Here is a 19,103-nt window from a genome sequence, read left to right on the forward strand (position 1 = left end):
TAAGCATTTTGGTAGGGAATACTTTTTCTACTCACACGCCAAAGATACTTACCCTGTCCCCGACAAGCAGAGGAGTGGTAGTGTTATGCTACGCATTCCAAAGAGGATTTTGCTAGATACAGAGCTCGAAGAGTAAGTTGTTGCGCTTTGGGTGGACAGAGTGTCTCGACACCAGTGTGACATGAAATGTTTCGTGGTTTCGGTCGTTTCGGGGTTTCGAGGTTTTGAAATGTTTCGTTTCATAGCGTCAAAAACATGAAACAGGTTTCATAAACGACATAAAATTATGTATTAATAAAATATGATGAATATGTATACAATGTAGCACACATGACTCTAGACTTTAATGTCCACGAGAGAGAGAGAGAGAGAGAGAGAGAGAGAGAGAGAGACGTGCTCACTCCTCAGTGCTCACTGCTTAGAAGCGACTTCAAGCGAGCACGATCAAAGAGATGTTCAGTATTGATGAAAGTTAAAACATAGCCACTAGTTTCATGAATCATAACTGATGCATCATTCATTCATTTAGCAAAGTACTTCTATTTAACAAAGTTTCTGGAAAAAAAGCCCCAATTTTAAACGTTTCATAAAAAATGCCTGTCCGTTTCATGCGTTTCAGCAAAACGTTTCATAGGTTTCGGGGTTTCGGGGTTTCATCTGCATGAAGCGTGTTTTTATGTCACATTGCGCGACCCACAAGGGGACGTTGCTGCTAGAGTGACCAATGGCCTCAGAGAGCTTAGTCGCTTCTTTCTCCAAGAGTCGACAGCACGATTGGCTACGACTCGAGAGGAGGAGAAGCGGCTCCGTCCGAGCATTGCCTCCTTACAGGGGATGCGGGAGCAACACCCAGGTAGTCCTTGGATGGAGGACCAGATGCAATAAGCTCAATAGGAGTTGGCTCCGTCCGAGCATTGCCTCCTTACAAGGGATGCGGGAGCAACACCCAGGTAGTCCTTGGATGGAGGACCAGATGCAATAAGCTCAATAGGAGTTGATTACCATTGACAAGTGGCGCCATGTGTTTTCCTACCATCGTCAGGCATCTTCGTGGACCCACGTGGGCGATAAAGTGACTTGAGAGTTTTTTGAGTTGGTGGGTCCCTGACATGCGCATACTAGTATTCGCCAATTGAGGAGACCATATGGATTTGTTGCAATACAAGCAATAGCTACTCACTTTTATCGTTAGTTGCTTTCAGACGAGCCACAGTCAAAGAGCAGGTGTGGACACAAATGCCTTGCCTAGTCACTGAGGAGATGCGACAAATTCTTGAGATCCCTCTCCTACCAAAGGATCTTCAAGAGGCTCTCAGGGCACTCCCTCGTGGTAGTTGCCTAGGAGAGGATGGTTTGACTCCTTGATTTTTCTAAGGGTACTCGGAGGTGCTTGGACAGGACCTATGTAGTGCATACCACCACATTTTTCACACTACGGAGATGCCTTATAGCATAACCAAAGGTTTGATCTACCTCATCCCCAAGGAGGGGGGCTCCCTAGAAGAGAACCTGCATTGGCAGACCATCATCATCCTCAACTCAGCCTACAAAATTCTTGCAAAGGCTACATGAACTCAGACGGGCTTTGTCATAGAGCGTAGTACCCTTGATAACATTTTCACTTTCTAGGAGGGCACTACCCCTGCTCGCCTTCAAGGAGGAGAGGATCTTGTGGTGCTCCTCGACTTTGAGAAGGCCTAGGATAGAGTTGACTAGGGCCCGAGCTTCCTCGAGGGCACTATGCGCAAGATGGGATTTTCAGATGCATGGATCAAAGGGGTGTCTTCTCTTGACAGATGTGCTCACAGTCAAGTGTTGCTACCCAGAGGTCGAAGTGTTTCCCTCTTGCCCCCATCCTGTTTCTTTTCTACGCAGGCGATGAGCAGATTTCAGACTTCATAGGAGGTTGATCTGCGTGGCCTATAGCTACTCATTCGGGGAGAGGAGCTCTTGGAAGCTGAGTTTGTTGATGACTTAGGCATGTTTCTAGAGGGTTGTGAGGAAAATCTGCACAGTACCAAGAGATTTTTTGTTGTGCGTCGGGTGCCAAAAGACAGTGGCTTTTTGGGTTGGTGATGCTCCCACACTCGACTGGTCGCCTAGAGGGCTTTCGTTGGATCCCTCCAGAAACGCCAGTTCACTATTTGGGCTGCCACTTTGGCCTAGACTTGTCAACAGAGTAACAAATTACTCCCCTCCTAGCCATCGAAAGGAAACTGCTTCATTGGAGCTCGGCACAATTATCTCTAGCTGGCAGAGTTGTTGTGGCCAACCAAGTATTTTGGCCACCACGTGGTACATCACTTCTTGCTGAATTTTCTTGTGTTCTTGCATCAGCCAGCTAGAGAGGCTGATTAGGAACTTTCTGTGGACAGGGAGAGACACAATCGACTTGGGCCAACGGCTCCTAGACAGTCATCACCCTACCTTCCTAATGCATACACCACAACTACGAGAGAAAAAGTGTCCACTTGTTGGTTTCCAAAAAGTCCCAGAACCAGCTTTCATGATATTCCCAAAAGATGCAGCAATTTGATGTTCTTGAATGAGCAAAACATCCACCTCGCCAACAACTTCTCTCTGTAAGTCATGTCTCAAAAGCATCCTTCTAGACCCCCTCAATCTAGATGTCTGCAACCCATTGGTGTTCCAAGTCATCACATGTGTATCCATAGCTAGGAAACTCCATAGAGAGAAGGAATCTTATGCCAGATGGTAAGGATCCATGGTCCCTTTATACTGCAAGGGATTCCTAATGTATCTCCTTAAGTCTGGGCTGAGCAAATCACTTTGATATGAATTAAGAAATAAATTCATAAGCCACTTATTAATAATTTAGGGATGGGCATATTGAAGGTCAAAATTTTGCAAATCTCCCAACTCAAGAATCCAATTATCGTGGGAATTGGATCGATGGGTTCCTCTAGCCTAAATTCACATGCTTGTGTTGTCGCATGCCACGGAAGCATAACCACCACCGTCAAACACATGTACAAACCATTTACACAGGTGGGTTCCAAAGCTAGAAAAGACAAAATAACGGACTTGTCCGGACATGCAAGTCTTGTAAAGAGGCTCACAAAATTTTCGGAAGTGATTCCCTTGGAGTCTATAAACAAACCTTGGCCCAGAAGACGTAGTAGTAGCATGGAGACATGTGCTCGTGACATCCCCTTCTACTTAAGGTGAGATACAGGTACCTAACTCCATGCATACCACAAGATGATCTCCAATGAATGACCTCCTAGATGATGTCCTTCAGAACTACTTTTGAGATATAAAGGCTCCGTCGGGTAATGTGAAAATGTCCAAGTAACATGGCTGGGCATGATGTGTCTACTCACAAGCAATGGTGCCAGCAAACAAGTACCTTCTTTGCCCCAACTCCGTGGGCGTAATTCTGGCCTTTGAAGGAGCAAGCATATATTGTTCATTGGGGAGGGTGTGACTGGGTGGATTAACAAAGACTGGAAAATTGAGAACATTTTAAAACATAAACCAGATGGATGCTTGTAGAGCGGATGGATGGATATGCCAACGCCGATGTCCACAAAGGTTAACCACAGGCCTATACTGCTCCTACGCGGCAAGATTGGCAAGAGCAACGCCAAAGGAATAATGAAGATGGAGATGTTCTTTGGATTGCGCAAAATCATGGCAACTTCTCTGTATGATGTCTCTAGAAATCCCCAAGTAACTCCTCAAAGGTAGAGAGGCTCCTCTTGGGGGCTTCGACTAGATTGTGGGATGATGGAAGCTCTAGCTGAACCCTCGTCTCTGCAACAGATGTGGCTGCAAATGTGCCTAGGTGCACAATGCCTACAAACACCCACAATGGAAACAGTCCCAAAGACTTCAAAGCGGATGCGCTGATTTTGATATCACCTTCCCTTTTCGTCATACACCGTAATAAATCCTAATACTCACGATCACCATCTTCATGTTTCCAATGCATGTCTCCAACAATGCGATCTCTCATGAGAAAATGACAAAAAATTATAAGATGTTACCAATTTCAAGAGTATGAATGAGCTTGAACAAATTGAGGGATGACTCCACAATGGCCAATGTATCCTGCTGAGCAAGCTCTTGGTTCTTGAGGATTTAAAGCAAAGAAACGCCAATGGAAGGACAAAGATAAGCCAAAGATCTTTAAAATATTTGATCAAGTCTCTAAACCACTCTTCTCGAAGAAAGAGAGTATGTGACCTTGCTTTAACTACAATTTGTTATAAGGTGTTCTGAAGAAACAAAATCGAACCCTTTGTTAACTACAGATTGATTGTCGATGTTGCATCAGTCGGATCCTTGATGAAATAATGAAGTTGATGCTGCCCGAACTGAGTAGGATCACCATTCGACTCAAAAGGACTCTACAATGTTGATACTCGAGCTGGTGATCTCAAATTAGAGCCTCAGTACACGCTAGCTGAACTGGTTGCTGGGTCGATTGTTGAGAGTCTTCATCAGAAACGTTGATGGTAGAGAAGATAGAGGCTTGAGAAGGAATGGACTTAGTGCAGGATTGCCGTCAGCAAATGACTAGAGAGGTTATGGAGAGGCAGCCCCTAGAGGGCAGGGTTAAGCAAGATTGAGAGGGTCATCATAGCCGAGAGCTGGACAAATCGCTGTCAACTTGTCAAGGAGCCTAATTGGGAGAACCAATGACTTACGCTCAATTGCCACTATGGTTGCACCTAACAAGGTCACCCAAGCAGTAGAAATCTTTCCCTAGACCACTGCGACGTGTATCTCACACGAGTCTTCTACAGATGCACCAAAGTCAGCAACCCTTTTTTCTCAGAAGTTGGCAGATTTGATTTTTTCTGTTTTTTAAATACAATACAATATATATACCTAGATGAATCCAGGATAAGCCCAGATTCACCCTTAAAGGAAAGTGCAAGGTATAGACCCATGGTAGTCACCCACAAGACAATATAACCATCAACTCCATCATGCATAGTATTGAGTAAATACCACGACATCCCCACTAACGTCGTCAGTGCCCAATAGTGGGTGTAGAACTAGGTACTAACATATGCTCCCAAACACAACAGACAACACACGCACACACACATGAGCATACATCAACACAAAGAACGATTCAAACTATCTAAAAATGAAAAAGGGACTTAATGCAAGAGATTCCTAGACCTAAAACTAGGAACCACCCAAATTCTAATCTAGGGGATGCGCCCAATGTCAAATGGCTCTCAGCCCAATTGTTAGGATTGCAAAGTGTAAAGCACATGGAGCCGTTCACATTAGGAGAGAGCAAGAGAGAGACTCAAGGCTAATGCAAGGAGACAAACAACTTTTTGAAAAATGCATAAAATGAAGCTGACTTGCATCTCAAAGAAGCTTCTAGTTTCTCAAACTTCAGGCATAGTCTTATTGTGCAAATATTAGTGCAAATGTAGAAAGCTATGTTACACAGCAAGAACAATTGGATTCCTTATCGAAGGGTACTTTTACAATATAGCATTACACAAAGTAGCAGTGTATTAAAAATTTATTTCAATAAAAATTGTGTCTTTAAATCAAAGCAATAAAGCATAAAAGGTGCATTTCATATATGTCCTTCCATCAACTTCTTGGTGAAAACTGTAGGCACAAAAGTTTCAGATTAATATGCAAAACAAAAATCTTCATTTGTTCTCCATTTATCGACAAGTTTGTAAAAAAGGAAGTAAAATTTTGATTCTAAGTAAAAATTGTGTGCTATAATCAAAGCATAAGAGGTAAATTTCAAATCCATCTTCCATCAACTTGTTGGTGAAGACTCGTAGGTATAAAAGTTTCATATTGAAATGCAAAACAAAAAATTTCATTGGAACTCCACCTCTTGTCAAGTGTAACTAGCTACATTCCAATAAAAGGATCGAAAAGATTTTCAAAAAAAGAACCTGGATACTAGCATAGAATGTTGAAGTAAGCACCACTCGCTTTACACAACCTGAATCATGGCATGCTCTTAGGAGGTTCATTGTGCATGTCATAGCCAACTCAATCATTGCACCCTGAAAAAAATGTCCCAGGGTAGAAAGCCATAAGAATCTCTCTCTCTCTCTCTCTCTCTCTCTCTCTCTCTCTCTCTCTCTCTCTCTCTCAATAAATCTGAGTATAATAGAACCCTAGAGATGCTAGAAATAGCCTATCTCGGAGGATGTAAAGGGCTGAAAGAAACCAAAGGTGGATACGGGGGAATCTACCAAATGCAACTCCTCAAGGTGGAGTATGAGAGGAGTGCAAGATGAACCATTGTGGTGAGGAGTCATGCCACTCAATGTGACCTCTAAAAAACCTGAAAAACATCTAAGAGTGAGCCCAGCCTGCATTCCCTAGCTGCAGTCGAGAAACCCACTGCTGAATCCCACTAGCTACGTAGAGTGTGGATAAGATCCACCCAAATGTCCTGAGACTTGGAGATTGTCCACTATTGTGCCTATCTTCAAGGCAGGAGATCCTACGGAGCCTGGATTCACAGCGTAACCGCGAAACGTTTCACCCTAAAACGCGGTGTTTCACCACGAAACGTTTCAGTCCAAAATGAAAGCACAATGAAACGTGAGACCGAAACGTGCATTTAGCGACTTTGAAACTAAAACTATGGTAACTTGTTGTTAATGAGACGGCTTGTGTTTCACTTGGTGAGCGAAACGTTTCAAGGCCCGAAACGTTTCACCTATCCTTACCTGCCGAATCGCGTTTCATGGTGACGCTGGCCTGGAAACTACCGTACTATTATGATTGGACACACATTGGCACAGTTGTACGCATCTATCCTTGAGCAAACAGATGCATCTGTCCTTGAGGAGTAGTTGAGCATATGGGCAGAGAGTGAGGGCATACGAGCAACGTGATAGGCCGGTTTCAAGAGAGGCTTCTCGACTCTTGACCATATTCTAACACTCAAAGCCATCATTGAGGAGGGTAGGGCACACGGGGAACGGATTTATTGTAGCTTTGTGGAGTTTGCATTTGACATGGTGCCCAGAGCCAGATTGATGCACAGACTACTGGAGATGGGAGTGCCCATTGAGTTGATTTGGGGGATCATGGCTAATAAGTGGTGGGACATGTGCGCACTCCACATGTCAAGTGCAGTGGAATTGAAATAATAAAGATTGCACACATTCATGAGGACTCCGGGACAGAGGAGGTTGCTTTACTGTCACATGACACATCCAACCCTATGTGTCCGTGGACAAGCTACAGCATGACAAGGGTTCAGTTCAGTCTAGTCAGTCTAGAAGAGGAAGTGATCTGGCACTTTAGTGAGTCTGTTCGCAGACCGTGCATGTCCAAACACGTAGAGTAGATGCATATCCTCTGGTTGCACAGAGCATGACCATCAGATTCCAGTCAGATTCCATCAGTAGCATTTTTACAGTGCATAGACCTTTTTCCCCTATTTTTGACATTTTTCACTTATTATTTTTAAGTGACTTTTGTTGGGAACTAGGTAGGGCAATTTTGCTAAAATAATATATAAGCAAAAAGGAGCTAGCACTTTCTGGCAGAAGAGGCAGCAGGAGCACCTTGCTCAACAGGCAACTTCTCAGCAGGACCACAACGAAGGCCTAGCGTTTTTGCTCAGCAGCAGAGGCTAGCGTTTTCAGTTCCAGATCAGCCCTGGCGTTTTTGCATTGCAGAACAGCCCCGGCAACCACAAGACAGCAGATCCCCTAGCGTTAGCAATTTCCACAACAGTTAGCAGATTTCCACGCAGCTGAAGATTTTAGCCCTAGCGTTTTTGTAGATCTTTGCGACGGAATCAGCCCTAGGATCAGCGTTTTCAGTTTTCAGCGTTCAGTACCCGCAGTAGAACCGCCAAACCTCGCAGATCTCACCTTCCCGCAGCAGATCCTCGCCGCACGGTTAGATCCGGCGAAGTTTACAGTTTCAGCCCGGAAAACGCAGATTTCAGCTGCGTTTTCAACGCGTCGTCGTCGCATCGTCGCCATCGACATCGTCATCGACATAGAGTCACAATTCAGCAGATGAAGATTTGCAGATTCCAGCCCTTAGCAATTTCAGTTTTCAGCCTGTCTCGTCGTCGTCCTCATCGTCAGCAAGTCCAAGCATTGTAGAGATTTGTGCAATCATAAGTAGAATGCTCTCGCCATCGAGAGTGGGGCCCTTGGAGGAGGGTTTGACAACATCTTTGGTGTCGTATTCTCTTCTCTCTCTATCTCTCGATCTTAGTACCTTCATTCACAGTGTCCATTCACTTTGTTTGTGTCCATTGCACTCTCTCACTAAAGGAACCGAAGGCTCTCCCTTCCGTAAGTAAAAGGAACCTTGAGCACAGTTCGGAGCACTCATCATGAGCAAAGTTCAACATTCATTCCGTTGCACCTTACATTGGTATCAGAGCTTTGGCAGTGTTCCATATCACTCAAGGAAAGAACCACAAGAACCACATAATTTTTTTTGCTTGTTGCGGTCGCACGTAACCCAAGTCCTCTTGGGCGTGTCAATTCCTAATCTTGTTTTTGAAGAGTGACAGGAAACCCAAGAAAGAAGGGCTTGTCCAGCCTCCCCTTGTGCCTCTTTTCACTCATTGAGAGTGGACCGTGCACTTAGCGGCCGGCCAATCGACGCGAGGTGGGAAAAAGCAACCTTGGTGTGAGCGCAAGGCCACCAAGGGGTGCGCCCACATGAAAGAGAAGAACTCGGGTGAAGAGAAGATCCTTCTCTAACACAGATTGCAAGCGAAAGAAGACCCTCAAGAACTCAAGAACCCAAGAGCCTCAAGACCTCCAAGAACCAAGACCCCCAAGAACCCAAGTTCCTCGTGAACTTAAGAACCCAAGACCACAAGAACCCACGACTTCAATGGATGGTCATCACTCGAAGCGGAATGGATATTTTGCTTGGAGGTGGTGAGCATGGGAGTGGCGAAGAAGAGTTTTCCTCACCAAGAGGTTTTTCCGACCCTTCCCCATCTACGCCAAAGATTGGACCAGATCCTATGGCAGCTTTCGCCAAGATGATGATGGACAAGAAGTTAGAACGAAAAGCAAAAATAGAGGGTGAACATGAAGAAAGAATGGAAACCATAGAGCGTAAATACACAGAAAGAATGGTAGCCATAGTTCGCGAGAACAAAGCAAGACAAGCAGAATTTGATCGCGAGAACAAAGCAAGAAAAGAAAAGAGCGACCAACACATGAAAGAGTTCTTGCGACTCTTTTCTATTGTGCAGACGCAGTTTGCACAGAATCAGGAAAAGGAGACTCTCTCAGTCTCTTCTTCTCCAAAGCATGACACACATGATTTGCATGATAATGATGAGCATGATGATTTGAATGACAAGCATGATGATTTGCATGATGATCAAGATGTGATTTCTCACAAGCATGATGATTTTCATGAAGATGATGTGATTGTTCACTAGAATGACGGTTTAGTTGATACTCACTTGTGAAGCTAGCCTAATTGCAGAATCGATCAATCACGAAGAACCAATCTTGGCCCTCGAGCCTTTGTCTCAAGAACCCCCACAGGAAGTATTATGTGTTCGAATGATTAGTCAGCACACATTGTTCGAGTGTTTCATTCGTGATGCTTTCCTGTATTTTAGTCACCGTCCTTATGTGATTCCTTTTCCTAGGCATGACATATTGCACGATGAACACAATTCACTCATGGATGAGCACGGATCTATGCGGATGATTCATGAAAAAATGAAATGTTTGCATTCAAGGAATTTACATTCCATGTCTCTTCCTTGGCATGACACAGTTGTAGAAAGAGCAAAAGAAAGTATGAGTACCAAGCATGGGCATTTCCATTGTGTTTTGCCACAGTTGATTGATTTAGATCGGAACGACAAGATTCGATCTCATTGTTTGCGTGTGTGTTGTAAACGGTTTGGCACTCCGTCTCTTTGGTCATCGACATTGCATGCACAGTCTTTGAGGAAGACAAGATTTTTTCCAGTCACTTTACATGGAATAAGCATGTTCATGTTTTGGTGTTGGAAGTGGTTTCAGGAATTTTGAGCCATGGAGATTCTTGAAGAAGGAAGAAGCATTACTCTAGACGAAGTTGAAGCATCGAAGGAGCCACAGAAGACTTTGTGTCGCTTTCGATGCGGCCCAGAGAAGCAAGCGTTGCAGACCTTTATGAAGTTCAAGTATCGCACGACACACACATCAGAGTGGGCCGGCGAAGAGTCCTTTCCAAGATTCCAGACCCAGTTGGCATCCAGGGTGGGGTATGTATGACTATTGCGGATTCTTTCCAGCAGGCCATTCAGTGAATCACTATGCAGATTAAGGGTTGCCTTGTGGGCTTTCTGAACATATATGCGCCCAATGTGGCGAGTGCACGAGCAGAGTTTTGGTCACAGATTGTTGAGTCTCTGCCGCAGGCAGAGCAATGGTGCATAGGGGGCGACTTCAACATGTTGGAGGACCCTTCTGACAGGATTGGTGGTAGCCAGGCTATTGTGCATGGAGTTGAGCCGGCAGCTTAGGAGAGGTTTTGTATGACTCTGAGGTTTCGGATGCGTGGCAGCACTCTAGCTTTGTGAGGCCCCCAGACAGCCTGGCCTTCTCTCGTTCGGACCGCAGAGTGGGAGGAGTGAATCTATCGTGGATAGAACGCTTCTACACTAGTAACCATTTCTGTGACTTGGGTGGGACAGTTGGCATTTTGGCAGGGACTTCCTTCTCGGACCATGCACCAGTGATCCTCACAGTGGCAGATAGGCAGAGGAGAGGGAGCACGATGCTTCGCATCCTTGAGAGGGTCTTGCTGGACTCTGCACTCAAAGAGCAAGTAGAAGCTTTTTGGACAGAGAGCTTGGACATGCAAGATTCTCCTGCTGACAGAGTGGCCTCAGGACTAGCTCAGCTTAGTCGTTTCTTTCTCCAGGAGTCTTTGGCTCGCCTGGCTGCAGCGAGAGAGGAGGAGCAGCGTCTCAGATGGGGCGTTGCTTCCTTGCAGAGGATGCAAGAGCCTCAATCTCAGCAAGATGCATGCAGAGCCTCAGCCAGAGTGTCAGGATGCATGCAGGGAGTAGGTGTGGGCACAGATGCCTTGTCTTGTGACTCAGGAGATGCGTCAGAGGTTTGAGCTGCCACTTCAACTTGAGGAGTTTCACACGGATCTTACTGCACTCCGCCATCGTAGCTGTCCGGGTGAGGATGGCTTGACTCCCAGTTTTTTCTTGGAGTACTCGGACTTGCTTGGCCCAGACCTCTATAGTGCTTTTCGGTACATCTTGCACACAGGAGAGATGCCTGACAGCATGAGTGAGGGTCTGGTCTACCTCATTCCCAAGGAGGGTGGCTCCTTGGATGAGATTCGACAATGGCGCCCCATCACCATCCTCAACTCAGCTTACAAAATTCTTGCCAAGGCTTTGAGTTTGAGGATCCAACCACTTCTAGAGAGCCTTATACATGGGACTCAGACAGGTTTTGTCAAGGAGCGCAGTATCCTCGACAACATCTTTACTTTTTCGGAGGCTTCTGCCCTAGCGCGGATCTGTGGTGAGGATCTGGTGATTCTTCTTCTCGATTTTGAGAAGGCCTATGACAGAGTTGACTGGGACTTTCTGGAGGGCACTCTACGCAGGACGGGCTTCTCAGATACTTGGATCAGAGGGGTGTCAGCTTTGTACGGACAGGCACACAGTCAGGTACTTTTGTCAGGAGGTAGAGGTGATCGTTTCATGCTCACACGTTCGGTCAGACAGGGCTGCCCTCTTGCCCCCTTCCTCTTTCTGTTTTATGCTGAGGCGATGAGCAGGTTTTTGGTGTCGCAGCAAGTTGGTTTATGGGGCTTAGCACTCCCTATTCAGGGAGATGAGCTACTGGATGCTAAGTTTGCTAACGACTCAGCCTTGTATTCGGATGGCCAGGAGGCCAACCTTCAGAGGTGTGAGCAGGCTCTTGAGACCTTCTGTTGATATCTGGCGCACTGATCAACTGGAGAAAGACAGTGGCTTTCTCGGTTGGTAGTGCTCCTGTGCCCGATTGGATGCCAGGTGAGGGTTTCAGGTGGATTCCCCCAAGGACTGCAGTTCGGTACTTGGGATGTCAGGTTACTTTGGACTTGTCTCCAAAGCAGCAAATTGCTCCCCTCCTGCTGTCTATCAGGAGGAAGTTGTTACATTGGAGCTCCGCACGACTTTCTTTGGCTGGCAGAGTTGTAGTGGCCAACCAGGTGATGCTGGCTACTATGTGGTACATCCCGTCTTGCTGGATCTTCTCGAGTTCTTGTATCAGCCAGGTAGAGAGGCTGATCAGGAACTTCCTTTGGTCAGGGCATGACACTCAGATAGCCCGGGCCAAAGTGGCTTGGCAGGCATAGTTACACGGAACGAGAACGGGGAATGGGAACGGGGGGCTCCGGGACGTTTCCAGAACGGGGTGGCGGAACGAGAACGTAGGCCGGAACGGTGCCTTGAGAGAAAGGGAGAGGGAGCGGGAGAGAGAGCCTTGAGGGAGAGGGTGAGGTAGAGAGCTTGAGAGAGAGAAGGTTTAAAGCCCTTCTTTATATAGGAGAGGATGGAAATAACACCGCCCTAAACGTTCAAAAAACCTGCCCCAAACTGTCATTTTTTTAAACTTTGGTGTTCCGGATTTGCCGTTACGCGTTCCGGCCGTTCCGGGCCCCGTTTTGGTTGTCGTTCCGGTTATGCTTGGGAAGGGAACGGCGTTTCGGTCCCGTTCCCGTTTCGAGGAGGCGCCAGGTTTGGGAACGCGTTCCGGGAACGGGAGGGGCCCGTTCCACCCGTTCCATGTTACACTGTTGGCAGGTCATCACTCTTCCTTGTTCACACGGAAGGCTTGGGATCATAGACCCAACACAGCAGAGCAGAGCCCTTCTTGGGAAGTTCATCGTCCGAGGACTTCTTCCAGGTGAGGAGCCCTAGAAGGAGTTCTTGCTACAACGGCTTCGTGCTAGGGTGCCCAAGGAAGGAGGCCCCTGGCAACCTTCGACCAGATGGATCTTCACAGAGATGCATAGAGTTGGTTTGAGCAGGAGACTGGAGGACTGCTTCGCTGTGGGTTTGCTTCGATCTTGGGAGCATTTGTGGCAAGGCCTGAAGCAGCGGCAGCCTACTTGCACGAAGGAGCGCCTGCGACAACCACTTGTTTGGAACCCCATAGTTAGCACTCAGAGAGGCCACTTGGTTTGTAGTCGGCCTCATGTTTCCAAGGATCCCATGGCCGCAGGTCCAGCACGATCTTTAAGTGACTGGTTACAGTTTTCAGGCTTGTCAGAGGAGCTGCAAGGCTTTCAGCTACAGGGCATGAGAGGGGTGCAGAGGATGTGGCAGGACATCTCACAGGCACTACCAGCTGAGTGCTCATACCTCTCGAGTAAGCAGCGCCCAAATGGATGGGAGCCTTCACACGACTGGAGGTTCTCATCTCAGTTCGGGCTTGCTCAGAGACTGTTCCCTCCCTGTTTTTCGAGTTACAGGGTGAGGGACGCTTACAGCGAGTTGCAGTAGAGGCCCCGCAGGTGGCAAAGTGCTGTTTTCAAAGGATCAGAGTGGTGGGCATCTGTGGGAGGACTTGTGTCATCGATCCTGACCCAGCTGCTCTCGAGACTGGACATTGGAGACTGTGGGCTTGGGAGTGTTGTCCACTTGCACGAGTACAGTGGGATCCTGGAGAGTGGCTTTGGAGGGACCCTTTCTCTTCTGCACACCACCCAGGTGTCCCTTTCTTTCAGTACACTATTCGACTGGGACGTCACATACTGGCAGCACAGAGAGAGAGGCTCGCCCTGCTGCAACACCTCATTGGCAGGAGGAGGGTCTCACAGCTGAGTTCTTGGCAGCTTTTTGGGAGAGGTTGTGGCACTCCAGATAGCCGAGGCAAGTCACTCTGTTTCAGTGGCTGGTCGCACACAAAGCTACAAGTTGGGAGATGGCTTGTACATAGTGGTCTCTCGGCCGCATGCGCAGCTTGTGACCATCTTGTGGAGAGTTAGCATCACTGTCTTTGGGACTGTCCCTTGGCACAGCAGGTGTGGCTTCGTGTTCTTCGGCTGATGCCTGCTCTCTCCACGACTCGACAGTACACTTGGGGGGCAGCTGCTTGGTCCACTCTCACGGGCCTGGCACTTCAGTTTGAGCTATCTTCCACCAGCAGGATGATAGTGATGCAGGGGGGGCGACCTACACTCCAGCTTGCCACAGAGCTTACTCCACAGGAGTGCTACAGTGAGAGAGAGGAGTGTTGGGAGATCATTAGTGGCCTGACACTCTGGTTCATCTGGCGGCATAGTGAAATAAAAACACGTTTCAGCCCTCCGAAACCTCAAAATGGCGAAACGGGTTGATTTTTTTTTTTGGCCCCCTTTTGACCGGTTGACGTCAAACCACCCATTTAGGGATTTTTTAAGCCATGTACAAAGACTGCCACACGAACATCGAATAATCTCTCTCTCTCTCTCTCTCTCTCTCTCTCTCTCTCTCTCTCTCTCTCTCAACCTTGCACGTTAGCTTGACCTCCTCATCTATACCTGTACGTTGCTGCAGTTGGTTGCCGACGTACCTTGTTCACTCGTGACTCAAGTCTCACATCTAGATTTTGGTATTTCACATGTCTCGACAGGTGAATTTGCATATATATTCAATGTATATTTATAGGTACATACATGTAAAACGAAACCTGTGTTTCGCTTTCTTTGAGCTTCGAAACGAAACGTTTCAAAAACCTCAAAACCTCGAAACACACGAAACCCCGAAACGTTTCATGTCACACTGAGACTGGCGGACTCGTTGCTTCCGCATCTTTGAGGCTCACCCTGTACCACCAGCAGAGACTGTTCGCGATCTTTGGTTAGAGCTGATCCACACTCTCAAAGGACAGCTCGAGAGACTTCAGGGCAGCTCCAACCGCATGCGAGAGCACAAAGAGGCCTTCCTTCGACTTTGGTGACCTGGGCCTTTTTTCACCATGGTGCAGGGTGTACTCAGATGGCACTATCGTCCACCTATGTGGCTTTTCCCTCCTCCCATTTCTTGATTTAGCCTCATTGTACATATGTTGTTTTTTCATTGGGAGAGTCTCCCCATCATGGTTGTTGTAATCCTCTCTCGAAGAGGTGATTGTAGCCCTATGGGCAGTTTCATTAATTAATAGAAGGATCTTTTTCGGGGGGGGGGGGGGAAGACAAAGACACAGATGTGTGTGTGCGCCGTGCCACGTACCCGGTGATTTTCCGGGAAAATTTTCTGCTGGTGACTCGTCATGTGACATTTCGTGGGGATGTGACTCTTTGCGTACCCTTTCCTTGGATGGTGCCTCTTCGAACCCGTGTGCATGCAACCCTTCACGCGAAAGGGCACTCAGCCAGTAGGCAACCACCCCTTCCCCAATGTGCACCTTTTTTCCTAGCGCTGGCCTCTCCAATCACTTGGCAGGCTGCTTCACTGAAACGCTGCTGGGCTGAATCGCTGCCACATAAACCTCTTCGCTGGTTTGTTCTTACGCTAATAACCAGCAGCGCATAAAGTTTATTAAACCCAGCAAAAGGTTTTTTTAACGTGACCGGCCAGCGTCAATTTTTTTTTAAAAAAAAACCTCATATGAACACACCCAACCAGCGTTTAACAAAAACATCAGCCAGCCAGCGTTTAACAAAAGCGTACAATCCAGCCAGCGCTTGCATAAAAGGAAAGCAGCGTAAGGAAAATTCAGCACCCCCACGAATTCAGCCAGCATTTAGCTTTTGGGGCAGCAGCGAATCTGGAAAACAAAACACAGCGTGGGTTCAGCAGATTTGAAAGTCCCATTACCCCGGATATTGGCAATCACCCACCCTTAGCCCACAGCATGGTTTCGTTACCCCCTTGGTACCTGGTTTGCAGACGAGCACAGCCCAACAATGGTTCAACACACTCTCTTCTCCCAGTAGCTACTGTTACATAATCGGCGATGGAGACAAGATGGTGATGACAATATATTACCGAAGATCCAATAGTTTTCAAAAAGGAGATGGCAGCAATTTCAACAAGCCTCGCATCGATTCACACTCGCTTGGATCAGTTGCAGATGCAAACCTTTGAACCGACCAAATCGGAGGTTTCGCAGTTAAAATTCCTCACCCAAAGCATGGTTTCTCAGAGACAACTAGACACAAAGTACCTTCGTGCGAGCAGCAAAAGTCTCAGCATGAATATTCTTGGAAATGCTACAGTTCTCAGCAACCAACTTCTTATCAGAATCATCAACAACAGAAGCAGCAATATGAAGCTTCCAAAGGATCATCAACAATATCAAGATGGGCTTACTTAGTGGCACATATATCCGACCCTAGTCGAGTACTCCGTCGTGAACGCCGCGATGCTGGACAAGTTCCCCCTCGCGAGCCATGCCCTTCATTTAAGTGTTTCTTGTCTGATGGTGGTAAAGTTGAAGATTTATTTATCCTTTCCTTGTGCAAGAGGATTCTGCAGAGGTCTAAGAGGAAACAGCTCCCTCAACCTCCCCCTTCTCAACTAGAAGCCTTAATACCCGTTGAAACAGCTGAAGATTCAAAAGATTCAGGTTCTTGTGTGACAACCAACAAGCACATAACCCCTTCTTTGGCCGTGATCTAGGTAGGAAAATTCGCCTTGTCACCGCCCTTGCAGAATACAATCTTTGTCTCTAAACAGATACCAGATGCTATGGTGAATGATAATTCTTCAAACTTGAAGACTCCAGTCCTTGCCTTTAGGGGTGCAAAGGATAAAGAAAATACTGACTCTTGCAACACATCTTTAGTCGCTGCAAATGAATCTTTGGACACAACTTGTTCCACAGATAAACCTATACAGATGGATGTACCTCCAAACGCTACTCTGTCTCAGTCTACGACATCTCTTCAGGAGGATTATACTGTTCCAGACAAACCAATGGAATACCTTATAGATTTCCAACCAGTGGTCATCACTCAACGGAAAACTCAAGTCAGTTTACCAATAATTTCACTCGAAGCAAACACAGATTCAATCTTTTATTGGACAAAGTTCGAAGTTACAAATGACTTTGACAAAGACACTTACCAAGTTGCAAATATGATCAGTTTTCAGTTTGGCAAAATAGTCATGGTCAATAACAGTGCCATAACATGGGACTTAACAGAAAGAGCTTTGGATGCAAAAGCACAACAACAATACATTTCCTTCTCCCGGAGTTTCTACAACTACCTTGGGTTTTATTTAAAGAGGAAGGGAATGTCACGATTGTGACTATGTTGCAGTATTACATCTACTCCTAGTTGCAGATACGCGAAGTGCCATGCCAAGGAGCTGAGATGCAGCTCTTCGCCGAAAGGATGTGTCTTTACGTCTAAAGTCATGTCTCTTCACCATCTGACATGTCTTTTCATTTGTGTCTCTTCGTTTCCTATATAAAGAGCCTATTGTACTCAATTTCAAGAAGTCATTCAATCAAGCAACACAGAGTCTTCTGGGTCTTGTTTCTTAGTTCAGTTCAAGTTTCTTAAGTCTTAATCATGAATTTAAGTACTTAATTAAGGATAAGCACCTAGAATCCTTACACTAGTGATCGGGTGGGCACCTCCACTCCGATCTAGAACACCTGCAATGCCAAACACATGAACAAGGCACACTCATGGAGAAGAGAGATTACTGAGGTAGAAAGAGACAGGACATCTGAAAATGAGAGAGAGAGAGATGATGATGATGATGATGTATTTACGTCCTCGCGGGGCCAAAATGACCCATGGGACCCAAAATCTCATATATGAGACTCCCCCCTTCCCATGTGAAGGAGGGGACGTGTCATGATTCTGTGGTGATTTTGTTTGTGAGTGTGGTGTGATGTTCTAGCACTTTGGCAAGATAGATGCCTAGTGCTACTGTAGAGGGATGTGTTCTTGAGAGAAGTTCCTCAAATGTAGTACATCCTTGAATAAGTTGGGAAAAGTCGACCCGAATGTGTGCATATGCTGGACATTCAAGGGTTACATGTGCCTCATTTTCCAATGAGTTCAAGTTGCATTGAGTGCATCTCCTCGTGTTTGCATCAATATTCAGCCATCCTCCCATTTCACTTTTGAGCATGTGAAATCTTGTCCGCATCAAGGTGATGGCCCCTCTCGCACGGTAGACATGGGTGTCTTGATATGTATTTGGGTTTCCCCGGTCTTGTACTCTTCCCACTATCTCGTATTTATGTGCTTGCAATAGTATTCAAACTTGGACCTGTGCATTGCATTCTTCCATTTGCTGTGGAGGGCCTCAAGTAATTGTAGTTCAAAATTCAGCTCGTGCTCATGCTCGGTACCTGCCTCTACATGCATGTCCACATGTGCTCCCACATTCCATTTAGAGAACCATTTCCTGATGTCCTCAACAAGGCTAGAGGTGAGAAACTTGCTTTTGTGGTTCTTTTGAGGCTTACATCCTACCTCCCATGCTATGTGAGGCAAACGGTTATGAGGCATCAGCTTCACCTTCAAGAGATATTTATGCATTCTTTGCAAGGCAAGCATTTCCAATGGTCTTTGTCTAGTCTCCAATAGCATCACTGAGTATGGTGTTGTGGTTTTTATCCCCATATGTCTACATAAGAACTTTTTTTGAATTTTCTCAATGTCATTCCATGTGCTGGCCGGAATACTTGGTCCCCATACAATAGCGTTTGGACCACACACGCATTGAAAGCCATGGACTTTATTTCCCACCTTCTAGTGACGCTTTGTTTGCACATGTTTTCAAACTCGTAATACCTTGCTTGTCCTGCTTCAATTCTTGTTTTTGCACATTGCCCCCATCTATGATTTGAGGGTATAATGATGCCCAAGTATTTAAAGCTGTCTACTGCTTGAATCTCTTGCCCATCATACATAAGGGCGGGCTGATCCTTTGATTTGTGTGTACAAATCGCCATACATTTTGTTTTCGTGACATTCACTGAAAGTCCTGTGGCTTCGCAGAAAGTATGTACCGCATCCAAAAGTTTTTGCAAGAGAGACATGCTATGCGCTAAAAGAACCACATCATCGGCATAAATGAGTAGCAAAGTAATGAGACCTATGTTTGGTGCATCTCCATTATCTTGCGTCGTTTGGCAGATAAAGTCCTCAAGCTCATCTATGCATAGCCCAAA

At 46.3% G+C, this 19,103-nt stretch overlaps 1 protein-coding gene across 1 annotated transcript in view; it reads right to left on the reverse strand.

Moving 5' to 3' along the window:
• Nucleotides 1-19,103, reverse strand: part of LOC147440036 (tetraketide alpha-pyrone reductase 1-like) — an 82,528-nt gene that overhangs the window by 33,540 nt on the left and 29,885 nt on the right. Inside the window, exon 3 of the mRNA XM_086485731.1 lies at nucleotides 5,910-6,023. Within this exon, the coding sequence (XP_086341857.1) occupies nucleotides 5,910-6,023 (114 nt within the window). The remainder of the gene's footprint in view (nucleotides 1-5,909; nucleotides 6,024-19,103) is intronic.

Source organism: Adiantum capillus-veneris, chromosome 16 (genome assembly GCF_014529385.1).
Source record: "Adiantum capillus-veneris isolate H3 chromosome 16, ASM1452938v2, whole genome shotgun sequence".
NCBI classification, from domain to species: domain Eukaryota; kingdom Viridiplantae; phylum Streptophyta; class Polypodiopsida; order Polypodiales; family Pteridaceae; genus Adiantum; species Adiantum capillus-veneris.